Source organism: Vanessa cardui, chromosome 3, assembly GCF_905220365.1.
Source record: "Vanessa cardui chromosome 3, ilVanCard2.1, whole genome shotgun sequence".
Taxonomy (NCBI): Eukaryota; Metazoa; Arthropoda; class Insecta; order Lepidoptera; family Nymphalidae; genus Vanessa; species Vanessa cardui.
Window position 1 is genome coordinate 8,668,213 of NC_061125.1, and position 23,500 is coordinate 8,691,712.

Genomic DNA, 23,500 nt, shown 5'->3' on the forward strand with positions numbered 1-23,500 from the left:
AAAATGACTGAATTGTGAACTCCGACTTTGATTTGAACATCAGATTTTAAATTTCGAATATCAAAAGAATAAATCAAAAAAGAAAATTTCACGGCAGAAAATTTAATTGTAGATTTGCCCGATACAATATACGATGTAGTTTCAACAATTACAAAATCCCTGATCAACTAAAGCCTTTTTTTCACTTTATCACGAGTTTCCGAACGCTCAAATGGTCTTATTGAGCTCGCTCGGGCTTTTGTTCACACTGATACTTTTAAAATAAGGTTTAAAGGAATAAAACGCTTGGAATTGAATAAAAAATACGTTATCCGTACGCGTTTCAATGAATAACCAGATGATTGAAATTATTAAGGTTATACCTCATATATAACACTTTGCACATATACTTATGTACATATCTGTTTATAGTTTATTCCAATGGTAAAAGAAGTTTTTATAAAAAATATTTCATTTTTTTTTTGGTGGCAGGCTTTTGTGCAGTGTGTCAGTTGGCACCTACAAAGAGGCTGTCTTTGTAGGTGCTACTCACTAATATTCTACTGCCAAGCAGAAATATTTAGTATTCTCGTGGTCTGGTTTTAAGGTTGAGTGAGCCAAGGGAACTACAGACACAAGGGTATTACATTTTAGCTCCCAGGGTTGGTGGCGCTTGGCAAGGAATATTTAATAATTCAGACAGTGATTATGAGATATATGAGATAGCTCTTGATTAATGTAAATCAATTCAAAATACCATACTTTTCCAATTCACCATTTATATACCTTATAATTTTACCTCCATAGTTAGGTTAGTAACTCGCCGACATTCAAAATGCTATTTTTAGTCGAATGCATACCTAATCATTTCATTAATCTTGTATAATCTACGTCATTGAAGATCGATTAAATGCTTCGTTTCAATGTGAAATTTATCTTGTGGTTGAGATAGGTTTATATGTAATACGTGTTAATACATATCTCGATTGTCTAGAAGGTAATTTAATAAGATACAGGATCCAGAAGGCCACGAATTAAACTACAGGATCACTACAAAATTATAAACTCAAACTCAAATTACTTTATTCAATGTAGAAGTATTACACTTTCTTATTGAAAATACCCTGACCTGAGAAGAACCGGCGAAAGAAACTCAACGGGTATTTTTTTTTTTCAATTATTTTTATATCAATTTAAATCGATCAAATAGATTTACAATGTAAATATAAGACATCAATATATAAGATATACATTTTACATAGAGAAAGACAAGATGTTATCTACATATATTACCAGTATTAGTCGAATCTTTTTACAAAATATATTACTCTTAATGTTTGATCATTTATATAATATTTTAGAATATTTAAGGAACAAAAATAAACCCTTTCCCTCTCGAGTATAATATAATGTATTATATTTAAAACCGAATGAAAGCAGCTAATGATCCGAAGTGGCAAATTAATTCAGCTCGCTTTGATTAATGGCGGAAAGTTTTCAAAATTCAATAAAATTTCTCAGAACAACAAACAAGAAGTGTTTTCCTTTTAGAATGTTAACGGTAATTGTTATTTATATGTTTAATAATTCGAGTTTGTTTCAATAACATTGAAGTTTAGTTGTATTTTATGCATTCTTGTCAGTACACTAATAATATACGCTTAACTAGCAATGTTATCACTGAATTTCGTATGTACTTTGTATTGTATGGCTTCAAAAGAACTCAAAAGACACATTTAAGTTAAGTGTGCTAGACTAGATTTTTTAATAATTATTTCCGTCAAAACAAAATCGAATTCTTTGATTATTAAGTAGGCTCTTGCGTGCTAAGAAAGAAAAGAAGATTCCGCGAGAATCAACAGAAACTCAAAAGTTACCCGTGTTCGACCAATAAATTACAATAAAAATTAAACTAAGTTTAATCACTATGAAGGAAATCAAAGAATTTTTATTCCATACATTTTTATCATTTATGTAATATTTTGTTGAGTGATACGCCGTATTAATCAATGTTTCAATTCAAGGGTAGTTAATTATTCAAAATACAAGGGCAATTTATTATGATCGTTAACGAACTCATGTCATTATTTGCGGATTCCGGAGGTCAGACAATGTGTATACATTTGAAATTCAATCATCTATCCAATCACTCGGATCAGATGTACTGCATCGATTTGTACGATTAATTTTACAATATGACTGAAAGAGAAGGCTTTAGTAGTGACGTCACGTGTAATATAGTTTAAAAATAAAACTTGACTCGGTAGTACGGATTAATGCAAATCGAAATGTGAATCACGAATAATACATTATTTTTAATCTATGACTTCTTATTATTTGTTGTTATATTATAATTTATAACAACAAGATCAATAGCCTGTAAATTCCCACTGTTGGGCTAAAGGCCTCCTCTCCCTTTGAGGAGAAGGTTTGGAACATATACCACCACGCTGTTCCAATGCGGGTTGGTGGAATGCACATGTGGCAGAATTTCTATGAAATTTGTCACATGCAGGTTTCCTCGCGATGTTTCACTGCTGAGCATGAGATGAATTATAAAGACAAATTAGGCACATGAAACAACGGTGCTTGCCTGGGTTTGAACCCGCAATCATCGGTTAAGATGCACGCGTACTAACCACTGGGCCATCTCGACTCGATAATTTATTCGTTTTAATTTGTAAGTGATAAGGTCTAGTCCAAGTTTTATCTATCTATAATAAATACTTATATGTTTATAATTTTTAAACACTTTGGTATTGTCTACAAACAACTTATTATATGATATAAATTGAAATGCTTATATTTTCGTCTTCACCTCTACCAAATAATTATAAATACTTTTTAATCACAAACACTGGGTGATATTCACGGATCTTAAATAAATCAAATAATGTCTGTGACGATTGATTTAAGTGTACAATATACTATTGCATACGAAACTACATTACCAAGTTAGATAAGAAAGGTCAACTCAAGGTCATGTCTGTTACAGTTCCCGACGCAAAAAGGATTTTCATGTCTCAAAGAACTGATAGTTTTCAGTTCTGAGCGAAAGAACTGATGCGTAATTTGTCTTTGTCTTACTTCTTATAGAATGCTATTCAGTTTTTAGGCTCAATTAAGTAAACTCGTTTATCTCTACACTTTCTGTTCAGTATCTGCGACATCATTTGTTTTATTTTGACAGTGAGTTAAAAATCGTTATCTCGTAATTTAACTTAAAGGAATAAATATTATTATTCATATATTACATTAGTATTGTACAGTCAGAGTAAGAAAACCAGCGTCAGTTTTCAAATTTATTCTTTTATCAAGTCTTAAACTCTCAGTACCTTTTGAATGTAAACTACAAATCATTGCGAAGCATTATGTCATTTTCGATCGGTAAAGGAGATTATCGCTCATACCGAGCACACGAAAATAGATCTTAAGGTGACGAATACTATTTTGACAATTTGAAGATCTACAGTAATTTTTGTTTGGTACGTGCAAAAAATAGACCATTTAAAGAATCGAGTTCGTCACGAGACGCTCGACAAAATTCAAACCTTAAATTTGGGAGTAAAGAGGTATATTACAGAGATAGACAGGTATGGCAGCATAAAAGCCTTATGTCATTTACCGTCACGCATATGATTCAGTCTTACTCCCAAGGCGTGCCAAAGATTTACATTAAAACAAAGGTTACTTTAATAAGATTAATATATTTTTGCTGTTACACTTGGGAGTAAATTTATACCCAATCTGCTTCAATAGATAGAAAAATCTATATTAATATTATAAACGCGAAAGTAACTCTCTGCCTGTCGCTCTTTCTCGACCAAACCGCTGAACCGAATTTGATGAAATCTTGAAAAATTTTTTTGCCTAAAAAATTACAACCAACAACCTATAACAGCCGAGGACAACTGCTAGTTATCATATAAAAACTATTTGCAATGATAACAAAGAATAATATAGTCTGTGTTTTGTTATTTACTTGAATATAAGTTTGATATTGACTTCAAATACAAAATCTCTATAATGTCTGTAGTGTGTTGAATTTTGAATAATATTTATGTGAAACTTTTGCTCCTAAACACATTTCAAGTTTATCTGTTTCCCAAACTTGGAGATGCAAGTTTAAGTTCGGCTTACACAGATCGAGTTATAGAGCTAACCAAACAAATGATGTCTTACATAGTTTAGAACTTGGTTATTTTGAATTCATTTATATGGGAGAGAATAATTTTAGCAAAATTTGTTACATACTAGTTACATAGTGATGTACAATTTTAGGTTTAATCACGACCGTACCGTATACTGAATCGTACACTCGTACACACGTCGTACTCATTTATATTAGAGAAAATTCATTTGAAAATTCATATGAGAGGAAATCAATAGGATTTCCTTTTTTCACCTTAACACTGAAAATTATTTTATCCGTGAACTCCATAACTGCTGAACCCGTGACTTAACACGCCCGTAATTTATAAAAAAATGCTTATAGCACACAAAGCGTTACCACATTTAAATGAATGACAAAAGTAGCGTATATTTATTTTTCGGGGCTTAAACTATCGCCATATAAAATTTCATCTAAATCCGTACAGCGCTTTAAGCGTCAAGACGTAAAAGACACATTAAATTTTGAATACTTCTGTAGTTATGTATGTATATACAAGGCTTACATAGTTCATGTTCTCGTATACACACCTAAGAACTTTTCTTCCAAAAATCCTCAACTTTTCTGTTACAATTGTAACCAATTTGTAATTGAAAAGTAATTCGAGGTTCGATTAATTATATCTGATTGGGTTCGGACTTTTGTCTTTTATTGAAACATTCCCGAACTCGATTCGATTACAAGTTGTACCCGAAACTTTTCACTTTCGAAAAGTTTTAGTAGAGAAATAGAGTTTTGGTACAATGTTTGGAAACTCTTCCGCTATCCAGAATAAATTCCAAAATATCAACTTTAAATTTCACCCAATATCGTCAGTAAGGAATGACGAATGTAGCGTTACAATTTCTAAGCGTGTAATCTCACGTAGTCTAGAGAGTAAATTTTCTAAAGTTAAATATGTAGATTGAATTAGTCTGCTACATATATAACTTTTCTTTTTTTTTATTAAGTCCAGCAAGTTAACCAATTTGATGGTGAGTTGTCGCCACCGCCCATAGACGTTGCTACTGAAAGAAACTAAAGTGTTATGTCCGTTATGCCTTTAATTAGACCGACTTAATTACCTACCTAATTACAACAAAGGAATAAATGGTATTGCAGTTTGGGAGTGGAATATCTAATAAGTGGATATGGGATTCAACCCCAAAAGCGCTTGTACAAAGCTGTACCAAGTTTGTAGCGTTTCAATATGATTTCAAAATGAAACTTTTATGAATATTTAGTATTCGTAACGTACTGGAAGAGCTCAAATCGTGACCTTATAAAGGAAAGAAGCTCTTTGTCCAGTGGAATATGTAAACATAATATTGAATTCTGAACGTTAAGAAAATAATAAACTTCATGCTTGTAATTGTAATCCAGTTTTATTTATTAAACGTAAAGTATTTTTTGCTGGAATTGAAATGATTTATCTTTAAAACACAAATTAGAATGATAGTTTCACACACCGATCATTCATTTAGTAATGTTCAGAATGTCCGGTTTAGTTAAAATGACGCGTGAGAAAAATTGGTGATACTAAATACAGTTTCCGAAGTACTAACATTATTAAAAAATAATAATATTTTCAAAGTGATGATTTTAGTTTGTAATAAAGTGATTTTTTTTTTATTTACTCAATATTTTTTTTAAATAAGAGAAGAGATTTGCAACTATTTTGTCAAAACATCGACGTTACTAAATGTATCACTTTAAGGCGTAGTGACCAAACCGAATTACCATAAAACTCATTTAAACTGGGATGCGTAGTGCGTGCGGGTTTCACAATTTCCGTCTCACTTACCTCGTAATCGCGAAAGCAGGATATTCCGGCACCATTTTAACGACCTAGCTGGCGCGATTTTTTCCACTATTTTCTATTACGATCTACTGCACCCAAAAGATGTATTGCCGCATCGGTCTGAATATTTCGTCAATTTTTTTGCGAAGTAAAATATGTTACGTAAAAATATATACTTTAGATATTCAACAACAGCCTGTAAATTACCACTGCTGGGCTAGAGGCCTCCTCTCCCTTTAAGGAGGATTGGAACATATTCCACCACGCTGGTCCAATGCGGGTTGGTGGAAAGATATTCATATTTTATATATTTATTTAATAATTTACTGCTCAGCACAATGTTGTACATATATTGTTTATAACATGTTTGTATTAAGATTTTGATCTGAGTGCCGTTTTGAATTAATCAGTGATCGAGTTTTATTAGAATAGTTTCCCTACGTCGAGTTTACGATCTTATCAGGTGTTTCCAATATAAACTTGGAGCAATACTGAAAGAGCAACGTGGCGCAATCGGGAGACATTTTAGCTAATTATTCACTTGGGAAATTTGTTGAAATACTTAGCTGTTTCGTTAATCTTATAAAACTGAATAACTTAATATTTTTATGTACTTACATAAGCGATTTCATTCAAATTGTTAATTAACAAAGAACTCTTGATAAGATGATAAAATATTTCATCAGCTTTATGCTGAACTAGAAATACGTATTTAAGTAAAACGACAAATTTAAATCAGTTGTAAAAGTATAATTATATTTTGAATTAAATATTGTTTGAGCTGGTTTGAAGATAAATCTATATGACATTCGAATTAAAATATGAAATAATTAAATAATATGAAATTAAATATAGAAAAAATATTATATTAATAATTTTAAGTACCAATTTGAATGTAATTATTGTGAAAATTAAAACAAAATCTACGACCAGTAAGAAACGTAGATTTGATTATAATTTATTATGTCATACCTAATTTACTAATATCGGGTATTTTGTTTATTAATTTCATCATGATTTCACTTGTTTTTGTTATTACATTAAATAAACATATTCAAGTGCTCTTCATAAGTTCACTTGAATCATCATTTTCGGTTTCCGATTTGAAATGTAGATTCTAACAAAACCATCAAACATCTGTCTTGCAAAAAAAGTATCTAAGGTTTCTTTCAAACAATGCAATATATACTCTGAGCAATGTTGAACGATTTATTATATTTTACAATAAAGAGAATATCAGCTTGTTTAAGTTTGGACTTCATAACGCTCTTTATCGATATTAAGGATTGTAACTCATACAATGTTTACGGATCTTAAATATTTCTATACTAACTTATATCTTTTGACCTATATATTAAAATTGTTGATGAAAATTTAAATAAAATATAGTATTATACAAGTTATACTCTTCAAACTAATTTACTATTTATTTACTAATTACTTTAAGTTTGTTTTTCTGCTAACAAAGGACTGTTCATTATTTCTGTTTCACTTTATTACCTCACTAATGATTGTTTACACCTATAAATAAAACAAAATGTATTGTATGATTTAGTTCACGATATACTTTTTCTAATAATCTGTTATTAGTAAGCACCTGCTCCATACATAATAGTTGAGTTACACGCGCTACAATATATTAACTTAACCTGTTTTTATTAAACTAGACTATAATTATCTTATGTTAACATGTATAACAATGTTTAAAAAGGGTTACGGAAATTTCCATTATCACACTTTCCTACGGACTCTTTAATATTAATGTGTCGTAAAAAAACTTTCCTAAATAAATCGATTTCCTGAAAGACGCTAAATCACATAACAATAATTTGAATAAGTAAGAATCGAAGACATTAATAAATAAAATAAAAATCCCATTCCTAAATACGTTATACTGTTTGAAATACCGGTAATTTTTTTTTTTTTTTAAATTCGTTTTTTAACGAACTATATGCATCATGAATGTAATACTGTTCTTGCAAATGCGCATATAAAATTTACCTCTCATAGGATTAGTGTTTATTTTCTGATTGACGAATTACAGTTGGTTTCAAATTATTCAACGTCATATATTTAGAGAAATGTATTATTTGTCAAGAGCAACTAGTGATGTGATTGACATAGTTTAATTATAAGGTAAAAATAAATTTAATTTAAAACATTTATTTTCATTACAAAATAGTCTCATTTCTGTATGTTTATGCCTAAACTCTATAATCTGTGCCTGCCAAGAAAAAAGTACGAGAGAACTTTCGATGTCTTCTGTAGACATGGAAGTGTAATCAGGACTAACCGTTCTATCTTTCTTTACAAACGGAATACAGATTTTCTTAAACCGGTCGCGTTTCAATTTGCAGCCGCCCTAAAACATCAGGAGAAAGAGATTTATGGTGTGCTATTAAAAAACTGTTACTGTAAGGCCGAAAATGTAGCGCTTTTTCTGTATCTGCTGAATGTTAATGAAGATATAAATTTTCAGAGTTAGGTCGATACTTTATAAATAATGAAGGGATAAGGTGGTACAGAAATAATTTTGCTACTGCCTTTAATGTTAGTGATTTTGAATCCGTTTCCACAATTACAATTTTAACTGTTTTAACTTTTTCATCTAAACATTTTTTTAATTATGTACTCTTTTTAAACTGTCTTGAATAAAATATATTAAAAATAATATTGGTGCCTTTTTTATTTTTAGTATTTTTAGTATGTTCAAATTAATTATAAAATGAATTAAAATTCAAGTCACGTTTAGCGTTCGAACAATAAAAAAATCTTCTAATATTCGACGTGCTTCTGATGGAATTCGCTTTAAATTAAGGGCGATTACCTCAAGAGAGAAGTTTTTCAAGTATAATTTAGATTTATTGGTTGCGCTTGTAAACCAAGAACTTAAATTGAGGCCTTAGAAGTGGCTTAAGAACTTTCCTTATAAATCTGTAAACATCGAAACTGAATACAAATTCTTTCCAAGTTTAAATGAGATCGACTTTCACGATTTTGTTTCTGTTACTGTGTAAATGATGTGCTTTATTTATGTTTTTGTTACAGATTCCTCAAGGAACATATTTCCAGCAAAGTGAATTTAGCAACATTTGAAGTTTTTCAAGCATAACAAAATGTTGCACAGAACATCTTCTTCGCGTCGACGCCGAGCGTCACGTAGTGCTGCAACTTCTCCTCAAACTAGATCTCCAAGACCTTCAGCTCAATCTTCTCGTCGGGCTTCTTTGGCAACAACCGAAACTGACGATGAACTAGAACAAACACCTCAAAGAAGCCCAAGAGCTAGTTTGGCACCAGATGCGGCACTGGAAATATACCATCGAAGCCCCCGTCACTCCCTTGTACCAGAGACAAGATCAGCAAGAAATTCCATTACGCCAGAAACAGCATTAACTAGAAATACGTTGGCACCGGCTAGAAATAATCTAAGCGTAGAACAATCTTACGGATCGAGACTAAGCTTAAATCCTCAGGATTTTAATAGAAGTCCAAGAAATAGTTTAACTCCTGATATATCAGCTAGGAGTCCTAGAAGAAGCTTGGTCCCAGATGGAACATCGTGGAATCAACCTAGAAATTCTTTAGTTCCAGATGTCGGACGTAGTCCGCGACATTCCGTTGCCAATATACAAATTGATCCTGCTCGGGCGCAAAAAGAACTAGGACCAAGTCCTCGAACTAGTCCCAGAGGAAGTATAATTCCAGACACGTTAAAAAAAGAACTTCCCGATATAAACAGAAGTCCAAGGGGTTCGTTAATTCCAGATTCACAGAGAAGTCCAAGAGGGAGTATTGCTCCTTCAGAGAGGAGTGCGAGAGGGAGTCTAGTCGCTGGTGATGTGGAAGCAGCTCGAGGAATCAGTCCCAGAGGAAGTCTCACACTAACATTTCAAGAGCCCTTGGTGTCTAGAGAACGACGAGCGAGTGAAGATAGTCAATGTGCCTGTGAGTTGATATTTATTTTAACTTATGATAGAAATCCATCCATCCTATCACTTTAGAATGTGTTTTCTAAATAATTAAAAACGCTTTTAGTCTATTTTTTAAAATGCGTAACTGTAATATCTAAGCAATAGCCTTCAGCTTAAGCAGAAACTTTGGTGTTTATAATAATACGTAGCTTCATCTCGTTGACACAGACGAAACTAATTAAAAGCTTAAATTGAGCATCAGATTTGGACTAAAAATCTTCCGTTCAATATTTACCTAATCTCTTATCTAATTCCTAGATAAGCTTGGATTTTTATCACACGTTTTATATTATAGGTAACAGAGGACGGAGTGTGTCACCATATCGAGCATCGGTGGGCGGTCGGCAAAGTGGAACAACTGCTTTATCTGACACTGGTTCACGACGAGCATCGAGCTCTGTCAGTCAAGTATGTTATATGATATATTATCTTATGTACACTTGACAAATGATTATAAAAACAAAATCCATTGTAATGATTTTTTGATTGATAAAAAGAACAAAATTTACTTTAAATTTTCGCTTTATATAGACCGGGAACTTTAAATCAATCAAATTAAATAAAGAAAAAATGTTTCATTTTATGGGTTCATCGTAATTAACAAAAATATTTTTTTGTCTGGCAATAGGTATCTGGCGATGAGCAACGAAGACTATGCGGGGAACATGCTAAATACACCGAAAGAAGTGGTCTGGGTCTGGGGCTGGGAGTTGGCCTTACGACTTACGGTTCTGTTGCTTATCAGCTCAAAGATGCAAACATGGAGGCAACAGGGACAATTGACTTCATTTGCAGAGCTGCCAAGATTATGAATAGGACAAGTAAGTTATTCACATACTAAAATAATAAAATTAATTGACAATTTATAGTTTTTCCGTTCTCGGACTGTCTATATATTTAAAAGTCATTCCTGCGAATTTGGTTTTATGTCCTATAGAGTAATTGAGAATTAGGTTGTCTGGAAAAAATCGTGAATTGTAGGTAATATATTTAATAATAGCACTTTTGTTTTCTTATAATAGGTTATATAATTAATTTACTGAAAGCAAATTCTTTCAACTTTTCTCTGAAAAAGTAAATCGCTTTATTGTTTTATGCTAATTAAATTAATTGTAGTCTTCCTAGAAAATGAATGTAAAGCTTGTTTTTATATTTATATTGTATAAAGGAATGCTGCATCATTGAAAATTATGATCAGTCATAAACGAGTCCACATATGTATATATTAAAAGAAATAGAGGTAGAATGATCGGTATATTCCTTTCCAACCAAAGATGATATCATGAAAAATAAAGTGATCTAAAATACAAATATAACCTTTGATGTTGTATCTGCTATTATAAAATAAAAATATGTAATTCTAACAACTTGTCATGCAAAATCCAATCTACATTTTTAAAACCTTACGTGTTCGTTGTATGAGCGGTCGGTAGTCGGTTTTAATTTCCGCGAATACCGGAAATACTTTGGAATCGCGTCTTTGAAGTTGAATAGTTCCTCCGAACCTTTATTGCTTCTATCTAAACTTTACCCTTATCCCCCATAATGAATGAATAATAATTTGCATGGTAAAGGTTAAACTTTTTTCATTTTAAAATTGTATTATTTTAATAATTCTTACGTTGGCTACGGTCCATATGCAGCGAGCGTTTGTAGATTAATACTTGAAAGACATAAATCTAAAGGAAAAAAAATTTAAAGTTGCTCGCAAATCCTCAGAGTTCTTAAATAGTTTTAGTAGGATTTTCTTATTAAAACAAAGCTGTTTGGTGGCCTTAATAATTATTTTTTGTCTTCCGAAGCAAATTTTCTCACCTCACACTAAAAACTAGGTTCCATCCTCGTTGCAGGCAGTTCCAGCCTACCTAAACCCCCGCATTGTGATCCTAGCGTGCTAGAGATTGCGTGACTTAAGCCATTATACCCTGGCGTATCTGAAAGTCAAAACCAATAGTTCAACAATAAAGCTTTTCTTTTATTGTATGCGTTTTTAGGCGGGCGAATTTCACATTGTAGCAAGCATTATAATTTCTTAATTCATGATAGTTCAGTGGACATTATGTACTTATATATATATCGTAAAAAGGGCAAAACGACCCTTGAGATCCGGGTTCTTATTCGTGAAGGCAGCATTGTTTAGGAGAGCACTTCCTTCATTTTAATGCTTGAAGAACACGATTCAAGGGATTAGTAATAGCATTTTCTGGAACATGTTTACATATACATGAGGCTATAGATTTTAGATGGTAAGAGAACTTCGTCATACTTCAAAATAACATCATAACGAGAAAGAACGTTTCAATCTATGCACTAACCATAAATATACTGCAAGTACTTTTGTTTCATTTTTTTTTATTTTAAAAGTAAACGGAAAGTTCAGGGGACAATAGGCCATCTTCCTAATGCGTCTTCAACCTTGGAAACTTAGCTGCTAGTCTCTTTTACTCGTAGTTACACTGTTTCACTCATCCTTTTAAACGTGACACTACAGTACTGCTGGCCGTAAAGCCGGCCGTAAAATATCCGTTGAGAATGTGGTACTGGTGTGTACTCAGATGACTGTATTCAAAACTGTACCCCTGTGTAATAACCAGTATAGTCTAGTTAAATCTATGTAGTTCATCAAATCACTACCTAACTTACCATCAATTTTTGTATACGGTATATAGATTTATGTATTATTCTGGGACTACATTAAACTTCCGTTTTAGTTGAAAATCATTAATAGCACACAGTAAAATTATATAAAAAAAAATAGTATTAAAAAAAATCCTTTAATAATTCTTATATGTAAATTGTTTTTGTTACAGTTGTCATGACCGTTTTCCTGGCCTGTCTTTCAACTTTGCCGGTGGTCATGTTAATTATGGGTAAGTGTGAATATTCGTATAATTAAAGAAAATATAGCTTACTTATCTTAAAATTAATAACTGAAATTGCTTGTTTGTAAAAGACGATGACCTCATTAACATTAAATTGGACTGGTTTTCAAACAATAAAAAAGGACGACAAAAGTAAAGATCCGTATAACATATCGTAAGATATTCCGAATCTTGTACGTAATTATAAACTTCGGGATTTTTTTTGAGAATAGTTTATATATATATATATATATATGGGCCACCTGGTAAGTGGTCACCATCACCCGTAGACAATGACGCTGTAAGAAATATTAACTATTCCTTACATCGTCAAAGCGCCACCAACCTTGGGAACTAAGATGCTATGTCCCATAGATTGACCGGACTAATAGTGAAATTTATTGTAATGATTGAAAATAGTATTTTATCATTTATTTTAAGAAATTAGTCTAGCAAACAGTCTGTAGGATAATAGCGGCTGGTTACTGTTTCCCACAAACCATTTAAAATATAACAAAAATCATGAATTAATCCGAAGATATATTGCTTATATAACTCGTAAGTCAGCCACACTAGTGTTAAAATTAGCACTTACTGAGTGGACATGCACAATGCTCTTAAACGACAAATAAAATTCCTTAGTGTTTTGTGTAATATTAGCGTTCGCGATATTTATCCCTCTTAAAATTCGTAAGAATACAATGTAACACATAATTAAGGAAAATTTCGTATCAAATTTAAGACGTATGAGAATTTGCAATATATTTGATTTTCCTTACTTTTAAGTCCTTACTTACGACGCCTGGTTTCAAGCTTCAATGCTTTATAATTTAAACAAAAAAACTTAGAATTAAGAAAATGTCTAGTTCCGTGGCCCCTTGTTCATTCATCCCTTTTAAATGTTTAGGAGTCAAATTTGAAGTGATTGTCTTTGTCTGTCTAAAGAATAATTATCTCAAGTTATAAGTTTGTAAGATTTATAATTAGAGTCGGGATAACTTATCTCTAATGCTGCAAGCTCATTAATGGGTTAATTTATATCGTACCGTCAGAGACAAAAATGGAAACCATTTATTTTGCACTTTATATTTTGGATCATTCTCAAGCAGAGTACTATAATCGATTGGATGTTTACCTATTTTAGGATACTTTAACGGAAGTTCCTGACACTTTCTCTTCTGTAATCTATACTGTACCTTCTACACACTTCCGCCATTTTATAGAGCATTACTTTCCAAGGCTTATATTCACGAAGATTAAATATTCACATATTATATTATAATAAATCTTACACAGTCGAAACCTTAAAACTTTTGAAATGCTTTGCAAACCAAATATTCGTCATTCTAAATTTGAATATCTTTAAAGTCGTTGAAAACAATGTTACTTATGTTTCGAGTAGCACTACATTATTTAGCTTTAACTACATTTTCAAGCATTACTGGTGCTCTGGTATTATTACTAATATTTTTTTTAAATATATAGTCTCAGGACGTTTCAATGTATTACGTGATAGAAGGTGGTCGATGCACGTTGGCCATAAGCATTGGCAATAAGCTACCAACTTTAGTAGCTATGTATGAAATTTTTTTTTCATTTGTTATTCTTTAATGTTATTATAATACGATGAAACTATCTATACTAATATTATAAAGATGCATTTTTTTGAATGTTAGGGGTTATCCGCTCCGGCAAGCTCCGGAACTAAACTACATTATTCTAGTAGAGCACTATGTGGTGCAAAATACTTTTTATAACATATCATTTTTTGTATTAATAAATGAATTCTATGCGAAGCCGGTTGCTAGTACGAAATGTATTTGCATCTCAACGGACTCATGTTTGTCCTATTTCAGTTTACTTTTATTTTTTGTTTGAAAAATTTCCAGGGCTCCTTAATAATTGAATATTAAATGAATTCACATAATAAAATGACAGAATTAATTAAATAAATAATTCTAGATTACAACTTTATGTCACAGCTGTGAAGTTAACGACAGTATGTTTAGAAATACGTAAAGATTGAATATATCAGAAATTTTCTTAAAATATATGTTTAACATTATCAACATTGTATGTTCCGTATACAGCTATTATATGATCACAATAACAATTAAGACCTTGGTTCCGAGTTTCGAGCGACAACCGTAATGATATAACTTAATCTATCTACAAGCCATTTTAGCCATTCATGGCTGTTTATATTTTTGTTACATTCAAATTATCGACTGAACTTAATAAATAATATTTTACCGACATATATGAATTTCGTTTAATATGTATCCACTGGCCTCCAAAAAAATCAACCCACCAATTTTTGTAAAAAAGCCATCGTATGGTTTTAAACTACCACATATTTATATTTTTAAGATTGATAATGAAAAAAAGCAAATGTAGGATTGTACAAAAACAGAAATAGTGCGCAAAAATAGGTTTTTAGGTTAATATGTGACAAAACACGAAAACACAAAATTTTTCGCGATTTTATTTTTTTGTGTACAAAACGATTATGCCGTTTGTTTTTAAATTTGGGTGCCTAAATCTTACTTTAATAGGGAGTGCTTCGTCCTCTTGACCTAATCACTGCCTGTATATGCCTATTAAGTGACCTGATTAGCTTTTTAATGTCTTCCTGTCCGTTGCCATTCTTTAGTTAGGGCAGCTTCCAGTTGATTCAGGGTTTCTGGAATTGGATTTCGTGCTCGAACCGTACGTTTTAGCTGGTCCCAGAGGTGCTCTATTGGGTTAAAATTCGGACTACCGGCTGGCCACTGCATAACTGGAATTGCGACTTCCCTGAGATAGTCTTTAACAATTCTAGCGACGTGAGGTCGTGCGTTGTCGTGCATAAGTTGGAAATTATCCCCAATACATCCAGCGTAAGGCATCACATGAGGCTCCAGAATATCCGTTATGTAAGTTTCAGCATTAACAGCACGATTACGGAAAAAAACCAGCTCTGTGCGTCCCGTCAAAGAAATACCTCCCCAAAATATTGTAGAGCCTCCACCAAATCGGACTGTTTGTCGAATGTAACACAATACAACACAAGACAGCGTTCTCCTGGCCTTCGCATGACGTTACGCCGTCCATCAGAGCCTACTAAAGACATTCGACTTTCGTCACTGAACAATACTGTCTCCCAGTGTCCAATCGACGTGCTGCCTAGCAAATTGTAGTCTTGCTTGTCGATGGGATGCTGTGAGTTTTGGTCCTGTTGCTGGCTTGAAGGGTTAAGTTTTGCTTTCGAAGTCTTCTTCTTACAGTATTTTCACTCACAGACACACCACGACTTTCTCGGAGTCTACCTTGAACGTCAACAGCCGAAAGATGTCGGTTTCTTAAAGACGTCAAACCAATAAAACGGTCATCGGTCGAGTTCGTGACACGCCCCCGGCCAGATCCTGGTCTCCGGCGATACTCCCCAGTCTCCAAGTAGCGTTTGTACACTCTTCGCACCGTTGAACGACTTAATTTTAGTGTTCTAGCCACATTTCGCTGACTTAACCCCTCACTAAGAGCTACGACTTGAGCGGCTTCTGCTTCAGTAGTATCCATTTTTTATGTTTAAACTTATTAAAATTATTGTTTCAACAAAGTTTCATACACTTAATCAATAATAAGCATCGAACCGAGATGATTCCGCGTTAAGAACTGGATATAAACTAACCATGCACTTTGTGCACAAAGTAACGCTTTCTTATCAATACTTAAAAAATATTCCAAATATCCTCAATAACACTTACAACAACTCCAACTCAATATCAAGTGGGTAATAAAATGTTAAAAGTATGTCCCATAAGTAAAACAATTCACCTAGGTCGTCGCATAGTTAAGATAACAACTTTGTAAGTAAAAAAATACGGGTTGGTCGATTTTTTTGGCGGCCAGTGTATATAGTTAACTACGTTTCATCAAAATTTAGAAAACATAGAGAAAGAAATGTTAATCCCAGGTCGGGGCAGTTTGTTTTGTAAAACTGCAAGAAAAATATTATGTTAGCTGTTTTTTTTTTTAAAACAACACGGTTTCTTGATTAACTACGTTGCTCACGACACTCACGGGATGAGTGAGATGTGACTTTACTCGGGTAGAAATCGCAGTAAGATTAAATGAATATTATAAACGTGTGTGTACATATATTTTATTTACCAGAATTGGGACAAATAATTTAATAATATAAATTTATAATTGAGTTTAATTATTTTTTACATTTTCACCTCTGAATAACTCAATCGTTCATCATGAAATTTCATATATGTTGAAACGTTAAAAAGCGAAAAAAAGCGAGCGAGTGAGATTATAAGAGAAATGGTCACGTGTTAACAAAACCGTAGGTTTTTTGATTGTGTGATTTATATTAGTCAAAATTATCACAATATGATAAGTAGAACGTCAGCTATACCGTAAAGTAAGAATGCTTTTTAAAAATCTCAAGGTAAGTTACACATTGTAAATATTAAGTTTTAAACTCAGAAAAATGTACTTGTTATTTTTCAATAAATTAATTATTAATGAGCCATGTAAGATTAATGATATCCGGGCTCGTAATTAATATTCATTTAAATCCGTATCACGCATCAAAATGTTTAAAAATTTTCACATACTTATAAGATTACTTCATTATGTTATGTATATAAAATATTATTATCTATACTTATAATAAATCTGTAGGGAGGTCAATTCTGTACATGAAATATTTTTCCAAAATAACTATCAGAGGTTGAAAAGGGGTCGATACTGATGGCAAAAATGCAATCAGTAAAATTTTTGTCTGTCTGTCTGTCTGTCCGTATAACCGTTATAGACACTAAAACTACTCGACGGATTTTAACGAAACTTGGTACAATTATTTTTCATACTCCTGAGCAGGTTATAGTATACTTTTCATCATGCTACAGTCAATAGGAGCAGAGCAGTGAAGGGAAATGGAAAAGTTACCCCACATTTTAAGCTTCCGTCGCGTGTACAACCTTAATGGTTAAAGCTACATAGAAATTGTGTACTACGGAAATGTTCTCCTTAAAATTAAGTAAAAAATATCCCATGGCAGCCTTTGTCTATCTTTTATGGTTGACTCACAATATCACGTGTCACTCCCAATAGCTTAGTAGTTCGAAGCTTTCTGATTATATTTGTCTATTTCTGCGTTTATAACACTCTCAATCATCCCAAATTTAAAAAGTTAACAGTATTAACTATTCCATAAAAAAGAAGCATAGAAATCGGTACAGAAACACCAAAGTTATACATGAAATACGCTACTAATAAAGCTATCGCACGTGAATACTAACTCTATACTACTATATAAATCTCTAGAGTCTGTCTGTACACTTATTTTTGTCGTAATTCGTCATAAGCATTCTTTTTTGATTGACTGACATATTTTTTACCGTTTTTGACATTTTTGTCTGTCTGTATGTTCTGCTGCTGTATATATAACTCGAGAACAGAAGCACCGATCTTTATAAAAATTGGTATACAGGAAAAACATGTGCTTGCGCAAGTGATAGGCTATCTATATACAAAAGTGGATGTGTTTGTATGTGTGTCATCGATAAGCTCAGAAACTGTTTGATCGATCATTAAGATTAAATGAATAAAGAGATTATGCTATCCCCATTGATGTAACTCGCCACCACGTAGCGCTGAGATATAAATATATCTGCATCGTTCAACCGATATTATTTCGCGTGTATTTTTTCACGGAGAAAGTGATTATTTCATCCGTGTCATTAAAAATAACCAACAGATGGTCCTTACGAGTATCACGTAGCATTTCTATGCCGATCAACCGATAAGTATAAAATATGAAACAAAAAATGCAAATCGTTGATCATCATTGAATCAAATAATTTATATAAATAGAAAAGACCATGCCATTGAAGAAACAAAATATCGGAACATCAACAATATATGAGCAGCGTCATCCAAAAGAGCTACGGAAACAACACAGCAACAAGAAATACGTTTATAAACAAATAGAATCCGAATTTCTACTTTGAGAGTTGCCAAAACAGTTAGTCAACGTAATGATCAAGTTCAGATCTTCGAAAAAGCATCTTCATTAAGAGATACTGAAAAACCTGACGAGCGAGCCCAACTACTGGGTGATTAAAATAGACTAAGTCAAAAACTAGAACCAATCTCAATAAATCCCGATGTGATCATTGGTTCAATGAATATAGTATGCCCATATTGTCACGCTATGATGTTTAAAATAAACTGCTTAGTGCTACTCCACTGGCAAAATGTATTTACCACAACTGGTTGAACCACCAGAACTTCTTCTTATCTACGTTGTGGGAACTACTGAGGAGTCTGAATTTTTCCTTCTGCATATTAGAAATTACAATTCTTGCTTTGAAATGACATCATTTGGAGCAACAAATATTGTGCAATACAATAATTTCGCGTGTAAGTTTAAAGTGTATCACATGATTGGTTCACTTCTTCCAGTATCTAAATAAAATCTCCAGTTTCTGGACATTTATTCCATGGACAACGTAGACAAAGATTGATCTTCGATGCATGTTCAGTACCACAACTAATCGAGAAATCATCGCTAAATTTAGGATTATGCTTTATGAAAATAAATGTTTAGTTAAAGATTTTAAAACTGCTTTAGAAGGTGAAACAACAAATGATTCAAAGTCATTATCAATGCAGATAGAACGCCATTGAATGCAGAACAAGAAAGTCGTTTTAATGCTGCCGTAGCTCCTGAAGTCACGGCTGTAGTTGTTCGTTCAGAAATTACAAAACGAGGTATTGTTATCACTATGCTACACAAAAACAATCAAGGTGTCGCTGAAAAGCATCAATCGTATGACAATTATTACGATTACCCGATTATGTTTATGCAAACAGAAGATGGATATCATCTCGGACTATATGAAAATATTCTCACGACAGGCTCTGTGACATCGAAGAGTTAGTTGTATGGATTTTTTTTGCGTGTCGTAGAATGATTAAATCAATGATAATCAATCTAACCATATTGTGAAGTGTCGTCAACTGTTTTAACAATTCATTGTTGACATGTATGCTGTGGTCAATCGTTCGTTCATTAAACTACATTCGAAAAAAAACAATCAAAACTCTGAGCTAAAGAGTACATTTATTTACGAGATACAATATCGAATGATAAAGTAGCTGCTGATATTGGACAAAGATCTTCGTACAGTGGAAGTCCAAGACATTTGCACGAATACGCTCAGGATGCTTTGACGTACGTTCGCAAGTATTGACAAGGTTGTAAATGTAATAACATTGATATTCGATAGAACCGGATAAAAGGACGTGTTGGTTTGAAACAAACTTTTACAGACTATAGAAATTTAATTAAAAATTTCATCGTACCTATAGAACATCGTATAAGTTTATGGGTGTTATGACCAATCTGCAACCTATCGAGAACTGGTGTTCTCGATAGGTTGCAGAAGAAGATGAAATGAATGACGAATATTAAATACTTTTTTTTTTAAGAATTTGATTAGATCTCGCATGTTTTTATCTCTTTATTTGTTTCTTTATTATTTGTATATTGTTGATGATCAGTAATTAAGTACAAAATTAAAAATTAAAAATTTATTTTTCTGCGACTAATGCCCAGCGAAGCGGGCGGGTATAGCTAGTTATTAAATATTGTACTTAAATTACCAAGTAGCCAGTATATAAATAAAAAAAAAAAAGATATATATGAATATACAGCTTAAAATAAAGGTATTGCAATTTATCTATTATAAGTAGTACATAACCCGCAGACATTTCTGTTGACATTTTAGGGATCTAAATCGTTCAAACAAAGTTCACCTGTTATAATTCTGACAGCGGTGTTAAGCTTGTAAAATTCCTACCGAAAATTGTCTCTCTACTACGTTGACCTAATAAAGGAAAGTGAATTATATCATACGTATGAAATGAAAATACTGCACTGTTGTTTCTTATGAAATACATATAAACACAGATCTGTAATAATATAATAATTTTCATTGGATTTATATTGTATTCAGCTGAGATGGCCCAGTGGTTAGAACGCGTGCATCTTAACCGATGATTTTGGGTTCAAACCCAAGCAAGCACCACTATATATATGTGCTTAATTTGGGTTTATAATTCATCGCATGCTCGGCGGTGAAGGAAAACATCGTGAGGAAACCTACATGTGTCTTATTTCATCGAAATTGTGCCTCGTGTGCATTCCACCAACTCGCATTAGAACAGTGTGGTGGAATATGTTCCAAACCCTCAACTGAATGGGAGAGGAGGTCTTACCCAGCAGTAGGAATTTAACAGATTGTTACTTTACTTTTTTTATATTGTATATAGATAGGCGAGTAGATATTTAAATATAATATATATTTATATGTACCTCGTAAATCGATCTTACGACCTTACACGTGAACATTACAGTGTGCAACAACGGGCACAAAGAATATAACATATTTATTTTCCAAGTTTGTTGCATGTTGCTGATACGAGGGTTGACATGGCCAGTGGTATACTACCATAATTGGAGGCTCATTTGTCAGTTCATCTACTTATGATAAAAAAAAACTGAACTATGAACTCAGTTTCTAAACCTTGTCAGTGCGCCAACAGCCTTGGAAACTAGGTTGTAATGTCTGGATCAAACCGGAACTCAAACATAGTAGAAGCTAGAAAGTATTGTAGGTACATATACTGAGATATATCACGTAGTGTCCCACATAAAATAAAAATTATATCAAAAAGCAGGCAGTTCAACATTTAAATAATTTCAACGTACTAATTATTGTACTAAGAATACATTTAATAGGAGTATTTTAAATAATTATATAATTTGCATTAAAAATTCTTAAGGACTAAAGAATTTAATAATAAAACTCTTCGTAACATAGTTTTAATTGTCTTTTGGAATCGAAAGAGATTTTATTAAAATACCTTCCTTTATATAATATTGTAGTAAACTGAGTTAGCCTTTCATTGTTATTATCATTTTAAAGGCAGCGCAAACTGGAGGCGTTATTCAAATAAAAAGAATATTTTTAACGTTAATATATATTTATATATTATTAGTTATACTTTATTCGTAAATCTAAATGAATAGTTAGTCTTACAAATATTTCCGTCGGTGACGAAACTATCAATATCATATTTACATGTTTCTTTCAAGAATGCGTATGTGTGTGTGTGTGTGTGTGAGTGTGAGTCAAACAAACAATCCGTTCTTAGTGGACGTATACAACCTATAAGGAACTTAACTGTCAAATTTAAGTTTGTAGGTTTTTGAGATTTCGTAATTAATCAATAAGTGGTATTTCGCTTTTATATGTATAGATTTACATCGAAATATATCAATCGTCAAATTTATATTAATATTAAGACATATTGTTATAAGTCTGCGGTCACCTTAAATGAGATCACTAGCAATCTCGGATTTTAAGCGTTTGAAATTCGACTCTCTTTTTTTGGAAAGACAATGAAATTGAATCTCGAATTATATCTTGGCAGCAAAACTGTTTTATTTTACTTCTAATGAAAAATTTCAACTACCTATAGACGGTATTAGGATTGTTACTTTTAACGTTAAATAAAATATTTCATAATTTATTTATACTAATCTAATTTATATTTTTTTTGTTTAGTACGATTGCTTTATATTACTCAAAAAGAAATATCTTATTAAGAATAAAATTATATTTCGACGTTGTGTTTTGTTTTTCTATTTTATTTTTAAAGAAAGTAGACGTAACTTAAGTTTGATTGATAGATGTACCGTTTCTGTAATTGAAGGTATGCATTGTTTGATTTGTTACGAAAAACAAAACACAACTCTGGGCTCTGTCTGCCCAGTTATTAATTATTATACCGCAAATCATCAATAATACTATAATACTATACTAGTAGTCGCCCCCGGCTTCGCTCGCGTCTTAGGCTATTGGTTTTTATGTGTTCAGGCAAAAGATTAGTGTCATTTCTTAGAGTTCAAGTTTTCTTCATACCAAATTTCAACAAATTCGGTTCGGTTTGCAGAGCCCTTGAATAGCGACACACAGACAGAGTTACTTTCAAATTTATAATATTAATAAAATATTAAGACATAACATTCGAGATTAGTGTTTCATCAGTGGTGTAAGTAAATTATAAGGATACGCCACATATATTTCATTACATAAGAGAAAAGTAAGATATGACGAAAAACGTCAGTTGCATTTTTAAGGTCACATGTTCTTTTTTTAAAATTTTAACCTTATGCTCGTTACTATTACTGTCGTCTTCTTTGTTTATTTAAATGGTAGTGATTGAATCATATATGTAATTTTTATTGTTTAAAACGATATAGTATATATTCTGCTACCTAAGCCATCATAGTTAAGGTTTACTCACCACGTACTTCGCATTCATTTTGATGTGTACCATCTTAGCTATCAGTATGCAGCATTTGAACTAATTTCACAGCACACAATTCGAATCGAGTTGTGTAACAGGATGTAGAGAGAAGCGGGTTCTATTCAATTTACTACAATACGACGAATTATGAATTGTTGTACATTATTAGGGTCAATTACTGAGTCCCAACCTAATTTTTAGTTCATATCGTTGAATGTCTTGAAAAATCAGATTTACGGAAATAGTTAAATGAGACCAAAATTTTTCATGCTTTAATCTGTTAACAATAACTTCTGCGATTGTTTTTTATTTTTATTAGATTAGCTATTTTGCTACTATATGACACGACTTAGATATAGCA

The 23,500-nt window shown here is 32.2% G+C and overlaps 1 protein-coding gene across 1 annotated transcript; it reads left to right on the forward strand.

The window, feature by feature from the left end:
- The first annotated feature begins 8,987 nt into the window (after window positions 1-8,987).
- On the forward strand, window positions 8,988-11,813 carry LOC124543888. Its single transcript, XM_047122208.1, has 4 exons — window positions 8,988-9,878; window positions 10,200-10,312; window positions 10,533-10,725; window positions 11,755-11,813. Exons 1-4 carry the CDS (start codon window positions 9,047-9,049, stop codon window positions 11,811-11,813), a joined length of 1,197 nt encoding a protein of 398 aa, XP_046978164.1. The 5' UTR covers window positions 8,988-9,046.
- The last annotated feature ends 11,687 nt before the right edge of the window (window positions 11,814-23,500 follow it).

Bases quoted from the DNA above. Each gene is read 5' to 3' on its own strand.
- LOC124543888 (XM_047122208.1), top strand. From the start codon at position 9,047: ATGTTGCACAGAACATCTTCTTCGCGTCGACGCCGAGCGTCACGTAGT. The intron at 9,879-10,199 runs GTGAGTTGATAT...TTTATATTATAG, and splicing joins TGAAGATAGTCAATGTGCCT to GTAACAGAGGACGGAGTGTG. The intron at 10,313-10,532 runs GTATGTTATATG...GTCTGGCAATAG, and splicing joins CATCGAGCTCTGTCAGTCAA to GTATCTGGCGATGAGCAACG.